The sequence below is a fragment of the Talpa occidentalis genome, unplaced genomic scaffold (assembly GCF_014898055.3).
Source record: "Talpa occidentalis isolate TD23 unplaced genomic scaffold, MPIMG_talOcc4v2.1 talOcc4.17, whole genome shotgun sequence".
In the NCBI taxonomy this organism is placed as follows: domain Eukaryota; kingdom Metazoa; phylum Chordata; class Mammalia; order Eulipotyphla; family Talpidae; genus Talpa; species Talpa occidentalis.
This window is the reverse complement of record NW_023601754.1, coordinates 57,255,723-57,266,979: the sequence shown is the minus strand read 5'-3', so window position 1 is coordinate 57,266,979 and position 11,257 is coordinate 57,255,723. Positions and strand designations below refer to the sequence as shown.

Sequence of the window (11,257 nt, the reverse complement as noted above, 5' to 3'; positions counted from 1 at the left end):
CCCCGTGCAGCATCCGCGCTCGGCCCCAGAGCCGCCAGCAGAGCCTGGGCTCAAGTAATCCAGGAGTGGGACAGGAAATACAATACCGCTCTTTATCTTAAAAAGTAGGGAGGGTTCTGGGGTTAAGTACACAAAGCACCTAAGTCCTTCGAATAGTTTAGTGTCAGTTCTACAAAGTAAGCTTTGGGTTCGTCGCACCAGTGAAGCTCAATCTTCTGGAATCTTCCAGAAGGCAGGTGAGGAGAGGGATCCAGCAGCTCTCCCTCCTCGGTCACAGTCACGGGGTGGCCTCAGCCAGAGAGAAGACGACAAAGATGACAAGGAGACATCACTATCCAAGCACTATTTACAGGGGGCTGCTTCTGGGGCATTATCACTTCATGAACGCCACTTCTGGGATCTTATCCTTGGCCTGTAGAAAACAAAAAGGTCAGCAAACGCCAGGCAGTCTGAGCCCAGGAAATCCCAGCTTATCTGACCCTGCTAAAAGCCCTGCCCTTTTGCCGCTCTATTCCTAAAACGTACCTTGAGCAGAGTGAAGGCCTGGGCAGATCGGGTGTAATCCCAGTTGTTGTCCTGAAGGCATCTGAGCAGGGGAAGAACAGGCATCTCCATTAGAACTAAAATGCATGGGGCCTCCCTGGTAGCCTAGAGGTTAAGACTCAGCTATCACCGGGAAGGCCTGAGTTTGATCCTCAGCCGGGGAGCTGACTGATACAGGGAACAACAGACCTCTCCTGTCTGGCCCACTGTTCCCCTCAGCAGTAAATCTGGCTGTTCTTCCCCCACCTCTGCGTCTGGTAAATCCTCTCAACCCCCTGCACCTCTGGTCTACACCCCAGTTCTTCTACACATAAATAAAACCTTAAAAACAAAAACCTGAAATACAGTCCCCTGACCACCAAATGCTGCTTTAAATCCATCCTAGAGAAACACTCTCCCAGATGCCAATAATTCTATACATTCCTGCACTATTAATATAAATGAAAAATCCATATCTGCCCATGGTCTACTGAACTGAAAGGAATATTAAACAGTTAACAAGACCACCAAGGTAATTTTGATTCTGATAGGGAAGAGGTTTATGGGATAAAAAGACATGTTGCACAACAGTATAAAAGGGACTTCGTTTAGGTTTGCAGTTGTTATACTAATTTATGCACAGGACAAATCTTTTTATGGACCCTTTTTTTTAAAAGGTTTATTTATTTTTATACAAGAGCTGGGGTACAGGACAGAGGGGCAGGAGGGTGACAGGATTCACCAGAGACAGAGTGGGGAGCAGAACAGTCAGACAACCAAAATACACTGCTGAGGGGAGCAGCGGGAGTGACAGGAGAGGTCTGCTGCACCATGTGGGAATCTCCCTGGCCGGCCGGCAATTGAACCTGCGTTGCAGAGGCTGCGGACAGCTTCACAAGCACTGTGCTCAACCTGCTGCACTACTGAGGAGGCCCTAGACTATTTGTTTCTTTAAGCAACTTTTGACTTAAAAAAATTTTAGGAGGGGCCTTCCTGGTGGTGCAGAGGTTAAAGACAGCACTATCAAGCTATTGCCAGCCACTGCTGCACAAGTTTGATCCCTGGCTGGCCAGGGAGCAACCCACATGGCACAGCAGACCTCTCCTTCCTTGCCCGCTACTCCCCTCAGCAGTGCATTTCAGTGGATCTGCCTGTTCTGCTCCCCACTCTCTGGTGAATGCTCTTACCCCCACATACGTCTGGCTTAAATCCCAGTTCTTTTATCCATAAAAAAATCTTTTTTAAAAAATTTCAGGAGCACTTACTATCAGCCCTACCTCAGTTTATCCCATTCTTACACATGCTGTGCACTTACTTCTGGGACCATTCAAGGTTCATGCCAGATTGGGTAGAGAATGCCTGCAGCATTTCCTGCTGCTCTGGAGAGAGGGTGGGCACTGGACTGGAGGAAGGCGTGGGTGCTGGCATGGCGAAGGCTCTCTGGATCTCATCAGGGCTGGCATTCCGCACGAATAGCTCGTCATTTACGATGCACAACCTTGGGGACAGATGGTAACTCACATAGCTGGACAGATAACTTCACCCTCCCAGCACCCGCCCTAGTCCGAGATACTGACACTTCTTAACACTTAGATTCCTTCAACACCCGCCAGGTGCCCCACGCAGTCTTAGCTGGCACCGCATGGCATTCACCTTTCCCGTGGACGCCATGTACAGGACTATCTACCAAACATACAAACATGACACATTTCTCCTCAAAAACAAAGCAGCGTGCCTCACCCCATCTATCCTCACAACAGACCTGGGGAAGTGAATATTGTTATACCAGCTTCCAGAGGAGGAAGCCTGTCCTTGGCTACAAGCAGTAGAGTCGAGATGAAAATACCCAGGCTGCCTGACTTGGAAGGGAGGCTCTTCACCACCATCCAAGCCACTTCCTCTCATCTCCTTCTGCCTTTCTGAAATTAGGAACTTAGCCCGAGGACTGACTCCACCCCCTCCTTCCTTCTGGCACAGCCTGGTGCCCTGTGTGGTAAGCTTAACACTTGCCCCGAGTTGCTGGCAGGAACAGCGATGAAGGTCCGAGTAAAGGCTCGCAAGGAATCTCGAGACTTTCCATCCACTGCAATGACAAAAAGGCAAATGACCCTTTTGAGTTGCTTGTTCTTTATCCTAACAGCCTCTCAAATCATGGTGGTGGTGACAAAGTGCCCTAAGTGGGCCCAATCAGGATGACTATGCGGGTTCAGGGGTGCAGAGAAGGGTGAAGTGTCAGAGGTCTGGGAGGACAGCTCCTGACAGGGCAATTATATACCAGCCCCTGCGGCAAGCGATGTAGAAGCCACTTAATCCATTCCCCATAGCACCACTATGGCATGGCTAACAAGAACCCCCTTCCACAAACAAAATCCTCATGAGGCTTAGAGGTCATGGAGACTGCCCAGAGAAAACCACGGTTCGGAGTTAAGCTCAGACCTGCCTGACTCCAAAGTCCGTGTCCTCCTAATCCTCAAGCTTTTCCCAGACCCCAGACAGGGAAGACAGGTGGAGGGGGTAGGCCAAACGAAGCTGGCTCGGGGGCAGAATGGAAGAGGTCAGGAAGAGAAGGTGGCTGGTAAGCCGAGAGAGATGAGAAAGACACGAGCTGCAAACTCAGGACTGAAAGTCTCACCTTCCTTGAAGACCCCGCTGACAGAAAAACACAACAGAGTGCTCTGGAAGAGAAGCAACATCGTTACCATGTGGGCTCCCGCCAGAACCCGAGCCCCTGATTTCTTCATCGTCCTTTCCAGATTACAAGCTGCTGTCAGGGGGAGTAAGCGCTTACCGTCTGGGCACTTATGTCTACCACGAAAGAATTGACGTCGTGCTGAGTTTTGGGCAGCTCGTTGAGGAAGGCGACGACGTTGAGGCGCGTGTGCTTTAGCAGCCGGAACCGCAGAGCTGTGGGCAGAGGGTGCGGGGAAGGCTAAGGTAAGTGGCTGCTGTACACACGTGTGCTGTCACCGGTTCCCTCCCATCCCCTTCACCATCCTGCTTTGCTCACATCACACTTACTAGGGTCTTTAAGCTTCTTCACATTCCTGCTATCTTTGAAGTATTCAGCCAAGTTGCTTCTGGAGGAGAAGAAGAGGTGGCAGTGGTCTGAGCAGCATGGCCGCTGGCAGGGGCTAGCCTGCACTTGCTGGGGTACTCTGGTTCTGGGCATGCTCTGGATGTGATACTCACCGGGAAGGGTTCTGGGGGGTAAAAGGGATACTCAGGGAGCAGCAGGCCCCATCGTGGTAGGCGTCCAGGAGTCCCTGCCGGTCTCCCGAGTCATAAATTGTGTAATACCTGTGAGAAAGACAGAGAAGGCAAGATCTGAGTCCCATGGCCTGGCCCAAGGGCCCTGGCAGTTTCCAAGCAGAGCTGTTTCCTTGAGAGTCCAGTCCACCTTTCCTCTCTAGCCCAGGGGACATGGGGCTGGGGTACTCACTGCTGCAAGAAGTGCAGGACCAGATTCTTCAGATTCTCGGTTCCAAAATAGCTTCCCTGGGATCAAACAGGTATTAGGGCCATGTAACCAACACTCTCCTCCCAACACACAAGTTCGAACTCTGAGCCCCTCACCTTGCAGGGCGGTAACATCGTGGGGGCTTCAACATCAAAGGCAATGGGCGGGGGTAACTCATGGCCATCCTGCAGAAGGAAGTGAAAGTCGTCCACGTAAACCAGAACGGAAGGCTGGATGAATAGGCAGGAAGGCCAGTGAAGGGTCAGAGGTCACGTGTAAAGGAGCCAGGGAAGGGGCCAGCAATCTCCATAGATGCCAGACACCTCTTCTTGTCTATAAGCATCTCTCTGGGAAGGACTGTTAAAGCCTTTGTCAGAGTCTCAAAGGGACCCATGTCCCCAAGTTAACAGTAATAAGGAACACCCCAAGGCCCTGGGGTGGGAGATACCACACCCATTAAAAGCAAAAGTAACAGGCCACTGACAAGCCCGACCACCTCCCAGTGGCCCCCATACATTCACCCCCCCACAGCAAGTTGCCCGAGAAGCTCAGGAATCCCCTTTGTCTTGTCATGTCTCTGAAAGTTGACTGTACTTCTGTGAAGACACCACATAGTGAGCTGAAGCTCAGTCCACCCTTTTAAGTTATTTTTTTTCCCCTTTTTTAAAGATTTATTTATTTATTTATACAAGCACTGGGTATAGTCAGAAGCACGGGAGGGTGAGAGAATTCACCAGAGCCAGAGCGGGGAGCAGAGCAGGCAGAAGGACCGAAGTACACTGCTGAGGGGAGTAGCGGGCGGCAGGAGAGGTCTGCGCGCCATGTGGGCCCCTCCTTCAGTGGCCGGGGAGCAGCCGGGGATCGAACCGGCGCTGCAGAGGCTGCGGGCAGCTTCGCAACCCAGCACTCAACTGCTGCGCCACTGGGGAGGCCCCTTTTAAGTTATTAACGTTAGTAAACTTGATTTTCTCTTGGTTGGAAAAAAAAGAAAACGTACTTACCAGGCGTAATAATTTGGGAAATCGTTCGCGAATGGCGCTGTCAAGAACGGGACAGAAGTGAGTGACGCTTCAGAGCCACCGTGCCTCCTGGCTGCTCTAGGAGCAAATACACCACACCCGAGGGACAGCCCGGTCCGTCCTGCTCGTCCTCACTCCTCCCCAGCCTCTGAGCTCTGGGAGAAAAGGCCCCATCCCCGCCTTACCCGGGGTGCCCGGTCCAGAAACGCCTTGAAGGCTGACTTCTCTCGGCCTGAGCCCGAGTGCCACAGGAGCAGCGCTCCCAGCCCAGGCTTTAAGCCCAGGCTCTCCTTCCCTTCCCTGCCCCCCTTACCTTCCACCTACTCACCTGTGCAGCCCCGGGAGGAGGGAGTGGGGTGGGAGCCCAGGGGCTCCGCTGCCTCAACAGGGATCCATCAGTTCTGCCAGGTCTGGCCCAGGCCAAGACCAGGACACACCATGGGGATGGCACAGATGTGGGGGCAGGGAGGTGAGCAAGGCGGGCTCAGGAGGAGGGTAGGCCAAGGAACGGAGAGAGGAGGACAGGGGAAGAGCAGGTAAGATGGAGCAGGGCCAAGGGACAGATGAGGCAAATACAGAGGAGTGGAGAGAAAAGGAAAGAGCAAAGAAAAAGCAAGAGAGCTACAAGGCAAGGAAGCGTTTAGAAAAAACGGGGAAAAAAGGGAAGACGTCACCCCAACACAGCCCCTTCCTTCACCTGCCTCTTCCCTGGGCTCCAAGGCTTAAAAGGGGAACAATCGCTTGCTGCAGTGAGAGGGCAGCGGCTGTCGGCCAGGCCTCCATCTGCTCCCTGGGTTCCGATCTGAGCTGGGTGTGGGAAGCGAAGCAGCCATGGGGGCAGGAGACTCCCCTCAGAAGGAGTAAGGGCTCAGGCCCCTGCCAAGTTGGGGGGGTGAGGGTCTGTGCCCCACCTCTGTTGGCCCCCAAGTTCTCTCCTGATGGCCCCTCTGCGACTGTGCCTGTCTTAGGTTGTTCCTTCCCTGAGGAATCTTACCCGTCTCTGGCTAACCAGCCATCCTCCGGGGCCAAACAGGGTGATGTGAGGTGTGCGAGTGAGGGAGGGGCAGTGCCCCCCAAGAGGGTCAGTTCTTTGTCTCCTTGGTAGCCTTTGCCCCCATGGCCTCCACGCCCAGGACCTGCCTTGGGAACCGCTCGCCTGATGGCGGGGCCCAGCTCTGGTCGCGTGTCTCAGGGAACCCAGGTTTCTTCTCCAGGGAGGGCCCAGCTCACAGCACTGGGCAAAAGACAAACTTCATGGCACCAGTGTCCGGGAGGCCTCAACCTCGACGTGGGTGCAAGGCCCAGGCAACACCCTTGAGCAAGTGATCGTGAGAAGAGGGGCCTTTTGGCAAACGGCAAAGGAAGAAAGGCCCCTTGGCCGTCTCAGGTCGGCAGGGCTGTCAGCCCAGCAACACCAGGTGCTTGGCACAAGGCAACTTCAGAGATGAGGTGTATACAAGACATCCCTGGTCACATCAGGAAAGGAGAGATGCCCTTTCTGGAACAGGGTAGGGAGGTTCTAGAAAAGGCCGTGTTTAGGGAGGAAGGAGCAAGGCCAGAGTGCCAGCAGCAAGTAGTCAGGTGAGAAGACAGGAAAGGAGACCTCGGGGCAAAGCTGGGACACACGGACAGACGAAAAGGAGGAGCATGTGATCCTCCCAAAAGAACCGGTGGTTCCAGCTCAGGGCTGCACAGCTCCTGCAGATGGGCACTGGTCAGGGTGCATGAGCTAGCCTCCCAGGGGGTGAAGGTCCCCAGGAGGGGGGACAGAGGCTACAACTGACCTGATGTAAGTGGACTGGTCTCGGAAAGTGTCACACAGGGGGTTTCCATCGAGCCACAGCTCTTCTAGCTTCAGCCCTTTGATCTTGTCCAACTCCCGCTCGGACTTCAACTACAAAGGACGGTGGCAAAGGCAGGAAAGAGAAGCAGGTGAAGAGAGGCAGCCAGGCTCCCACAAGCTAGTCCCCACTGCCCTCATCTGACATGCCTCCCTTGCCCCTTGGTACCATGGCGCAAGCCCTCTCCTTACTCTGAGTGCCCCAGCAAGAGCACACAGGGACCGCCATTCTCACCTCATTTCCGGAGAGGTTTAGGATCTTTAGGTTGGGTGCTTTCTGCACAATGCTAGACATGTCATCCAGCCTGTAGAGCCTGTTGTTGCTCAAATTCAAGAACAACAGCTGTGGGAAGAGTTAAGAGGGTGCAGTGGCCATGAGGAAAGCAGAGATAAATCTGCCTCCCAACCCCATCATTCCCCCACCTTCCCTCTGAACACCCCTGCCAGCTGCTTCCTCCTTAGTGGTTGGACAGAGGCCTCACCTCAGGGATGTTTTCTTCAATGATTTGGAGGGTAGCTGCCATACAACTTCTACGATTCAGGACAACATCAATGTTCTGGGCCACCAAGTCTTCAGGAAGCAGAAAAGGACAGGAAGTCTGAGAGGGCTGGCCCAGGCAGCACGCACACCCAACCATCCCAATGCTCCCTGCCTGGCAGACCCCCTCGGCCTTCATCTACCCACAACAACTGCCGTCACTTGCACCTGGGTCTGAGCGGAGGGCCTTGAGGTCAAGTGCTTGTTGGGAGCCATCATAGCGTTTGCTCATGATCAGCTGCAGAGGGAAAGAAAAGTAGAGGCGTCGCTGGGGTTGTGAGGACTGGCAAGATGAGGCGGAAGCACGTTACCTGAACGTGCCTTACCTTTAGCTGTTCTACTTGCTCTGGCTTCAGTTCATTCTGTACAGTATGGGGTGGAGCAGAGGGGTTGATGAAGATAGATATCTGCAGGGGGGACACAAGGGCAGGGTGAACTCCAAGGACGCCAAGACCCAGCCCCTGCCCTAAGCACCAGTGCCCCACCCCAGCCAAGCCTGGCCCTTTACACACACCCTTCGGTTCTCCCGATCCACAATCTTATAGTTGACAGCCTTCAAGGCAGAGGCGGTACTAGCATCCTCGACAAAAAATTGGGCTCGTGTGTTTTCATAGTGAAACTGCAAGAGGAAATACATGTGTTACACTTGGATCGCAGAGCCCAATGCCCAGATGGCCCCTTTGCCCTCCCTGGTGGCCACTCAGGTCTTAGCTTACCTCGATGGGTGTGAAAGGGACACTACACTTGCTCTGAATCATGCTCAGGAGCCATGACTTGTCATATTTTCTGCCATAAGGAATCTAGATGTGAGGAGAAAAGCAGGGAACCATATGCGGTGATATGTAAGGCTGAACAACAGCCGGTCCAATCTAATGCTCCTTTCGTACCTTCTGCCAAGCTTCAAAAGATTGTCTAAAGAAAGGACCAGTAAGAGGTTTCCTACTCCAGCCAGACATGGATTCCTTAACCTCCTTTCTGTTCACTTATACTTCTTATTCTTCAAAAGAATCAAACTGTTAGAGTCTATTCTAAAAATTCCTGCCCCTCAAAGAACTCAAGGGACCCCAACCCCCACACTTGGCCTGAGTCAAATGGAGACAGCCAGGAGTTACCCCACCCCAACCACAGACATCACACTTCCCCTTCAGATGGCCTCCCCATCCTGCTTGTCCCCCTCTGCCTCTGGGCCTGCTCTGAGGTACTCTGAGACACCAGTTCTCAGGAGAAAGGATGGATGTCTCATTGTGGAATAAACCCCTTGGCTCTGAGCCCAGCCCCTAACTCCCCGGCACTACCTACTTTCCAAGATACTCACTGTAATCTTAAACCAGTTCTTTGCAGTCCCATCCTGGCTGGTGCCAGCCCCTCCTCTGTCCAGAGGTCTGTCTCGTGGCCGTAGGGTAACATGAATACGGTCTCGATCATGCCAGGCTTCACCCCGACGGTTGGTTCGGGTGGCATAAGGGTTGCTGTGAAGATGCAGAGAAGGAAACATCCATAAACGCTAGGAAGGTTTTTGAGAAGACCTTCCTGTACTATCATCAGCACAGCTAAGGCTACTACTCAGTTGTTAGGTTGGTCCTGCCTCCCAGGTAGAAAGAGAAGTAATGAGAACAGTAAAAGGACTACTACAGAAGCAGATGGTTCCTAGAGTCAACAGACCAACTGGTCACTTACTATCGTACTCGGGGACCATCCTGGGCATCACTCATTGCCACATCTCTGTCATCATCCTCAAGGCGGGAAGACCGAATGCCAGAACCTCCTCTTCCAGACCGACGGTTCCCCTCACCATACTTCCACCGAAAAGGACCCCGGCCTTTCTTCCTTCTTTGAGGGAAACTAACGCGGTCATCGTGCTCTGAAATTAAAGAAAACACAAATTAGAAAATATCTCATTGTTTCAGCAGCCCTCTGTGGCAGTCCTAATACCCAGCAATCTGCATGATCAAATGAAGTAAGAGATCACCTCCAGGCAAGCTCCTCCGCCAGTCCAAAGACCCCTCTATCTGGGATGGTAGCATCAGGGAAAAATGGTTGGAAAAATGTGTAGGATTTTTGAAAACTGAAGCAAAAACTAGAACCAAAAATAGAAGCAGGAAGTAAAAATGTAAGTGACCCGAAAGTGTAACTGGACATAAATCGGATTATCAGAAAGTCATGTGAAATGTGCTTTCTGTCTTCCAAATCTACTTAGTCCTCCTCAAAATCTGGAAGGTGACCTCTCTCACATCAAAAGCCAATCACAATGATAAGATCAGCTTTCAGTAAACAATACTTCTTTTGCTAATAACAAAAATGTCAGCAACAAATAGATTTGCCGAGGACTTCTTTAAACATCTTGTTCTTAGATTGCTACTCTAAAGTTTTGGGAGTGAGCCCTTCTTGTTTCCTTACCTAGAAAGCCTTGTAAACTCCAGAGACAACTCCTAGATGCAGGTGCTAGTAGCAGCTAGCTTGCTTATCCAAGGTGGGAGAATGTTCTCCTATAAGACCCTTTGAGTCCTGGTATGTAGGAAGAGTTTCTTTAAAGAAGGTCCATGGCTCCCCCCAAAAGATCTGCCTAAACCCTACCTAGTACGCCATAAATAATGAACCACAAGAAATGATCCTAGGAAAAAGAAAGAAATGAGTAAAAGGAGCTAACACTCCTGGACTTTCTCAAGGGCGAGACATTAGGCTGCACGGACTTGATATGAATGCTCTCACTTTAACGAACACAAACTTAGGAAATAGAAACTGTTACTACCTTTATCAAGGGGGTGGAAAACGAGGTCGAGAATTTCACTCCCTCAAGCTTGAAAGAGCCCACTCAGAATTAAAACCTATGTTGTCAAGTTCTCCTAAATCACTACTATGGACTTAAAACCTGGTGTGGTGTAATGTTCCGACTAGACTTCCCGTGTAGATCTAAAATATTAAGACAAAGCCCCAGGGGTGGGGGCGGGGGCAAGATCGCTCGGACGCTGTAGAAAATAGGGCACAGGCAGTACAAGACAGGGCACTGACTCACATTCAAGAGTCTGGTCGCCAAACTGAACTGACAGGCATCAACCACTCACAAAGTTCAAAGAAATCTCATCACCCCACGGCCAAACCACCCGCTCCGAGCCACAGGTTCTCGAAACGTCAGGATTCCCGAGTCAACAGCTCGGGCGCCCACCCTCGAGGGTGGCCAGGCCCCACCCAGGGTGCCTCGCCCCCCACGGCCCGCGCACCGCCTCTCCCCGCGGACACGGGGCCCCTCGCGGCCTCACGCTCCGGGGCTGCGGCCTAGGCCGGCGCCGCCCACCCGGGGCCCAGATCGCTCAGCTCCCCGACCCGCGGCCCGACACTGACCGTTGTACGACTTCCCCTCGTCCGCCATAGCACAACGAGAAGCAGGGGCGGGCTCAAGCGCGGGCGCAGATGCCGCCAAACGTCCGAACGCCCAGGCGCTCAGAACCCAAGCGCTCCTACGCCCGGCGCCGCCGCATTTACTCCGCGAAGCACGTCGCACCCCTGACGTCTCCAAGGTGTGGGCGGTGCCGCGGGGAGGGGTGCGGGGGGGGGGGCGCGTGCGCACGAGCAGGAGCGCGGGGCCGGGCTCGATACGCCCCGCCCACTGAGGCGAGGTCAGCGCGTCATCCCTCAAGCAACACCCCCGCCCCGCCCCCGCTCAGCTTTCCCGGCTCCGCCCGCACCTCCGGAGTTTGCTGCAGCCCTGAGGAAGCTGCCCAAGGCAGGAGCCCAGCACTTAACAGGAGGAGCGGCCAAGAGGGCTTTGGAGCGGGAGTGACCACTCAGACCCAGGGCAGAATCCAGCCAGTGTTAACTCAGCGCAGCCCCTTGCCAGCGGCAAGTCTGTGCCTCCCTTTCCCGCCTAGGAAAACTCCGAGAGC

At 53.3% G+C, this 11,257-nt stretch overlaps 1 protein-coding gene across 1 annotated transcript; it reads right to left on the bottom strand.

Annotated features, from left to right (window-relative positions):
- Positions 1-78: 78 nt before the first annotated feature.
- NXF1 (nuclear RNA export factor 1) lies at positions 79-10,874 on the bottom strand. The gene is made up of 21 exons (XM_037517720.2): positions 10,716-10,874; positions 9,054-9,237; positions 8,692-8,845; positions 8,093-8,176; positions 7,891-7,995; positions 7,703-7,783; positions 7,545-7,614; positions 7,321-7,409; positions 7,074-7,181; positions 6,783-6,892; positions 4,981-5,017; positions 4,096-4,164; positions 3,962-4,017; positions 3,712-3,819; positions 3,541-3,599; positions 3,311-3,426; positions 3,155-3,197; positions 2,533-2,605; positions 1,838-2,020; positions 526-586; positions 79-412 (listed from the first exon to the last, which is right to left on the bottom strand). The coding sequence occupies exons 1-21, from the start codon at positions 10,741-10,743 to the stop codon at positions 374-376; spliced, it is 1,857 nt and encodes a 618-aa protein (XP_037373617.1). The 5' UTR covers positions 10,744-10,874; the 3' UTR covers positions 79-373.
- Positions 10,875-11,257: the final 383 nt, after the last annotated feature.

Excerpts from the sequence above, each read along its gene's own strand:
- NXF1 (XM_037517720.2), bottom strand. The coding sequence starts at position 10,743 with ATGGCGGACGAGGGGAAGTCGTACAACG. Across the intron at positions 3,600-3,711 it reads ACCCCCCAGAACCCTTCCCG|AAGCAACTTGGCTGAATACT; the intron begins GTGAGTATCACA and ends CTTCTCCTCCAG. Across the intron at positions 2,606-3,154 it reads CAGCGGGGTCTTCAAGGAAG|TGGATGGAAAGTCTCGAGAT; the intron begins GTGAGACTTTCA and ends TTGTCATTGCAG.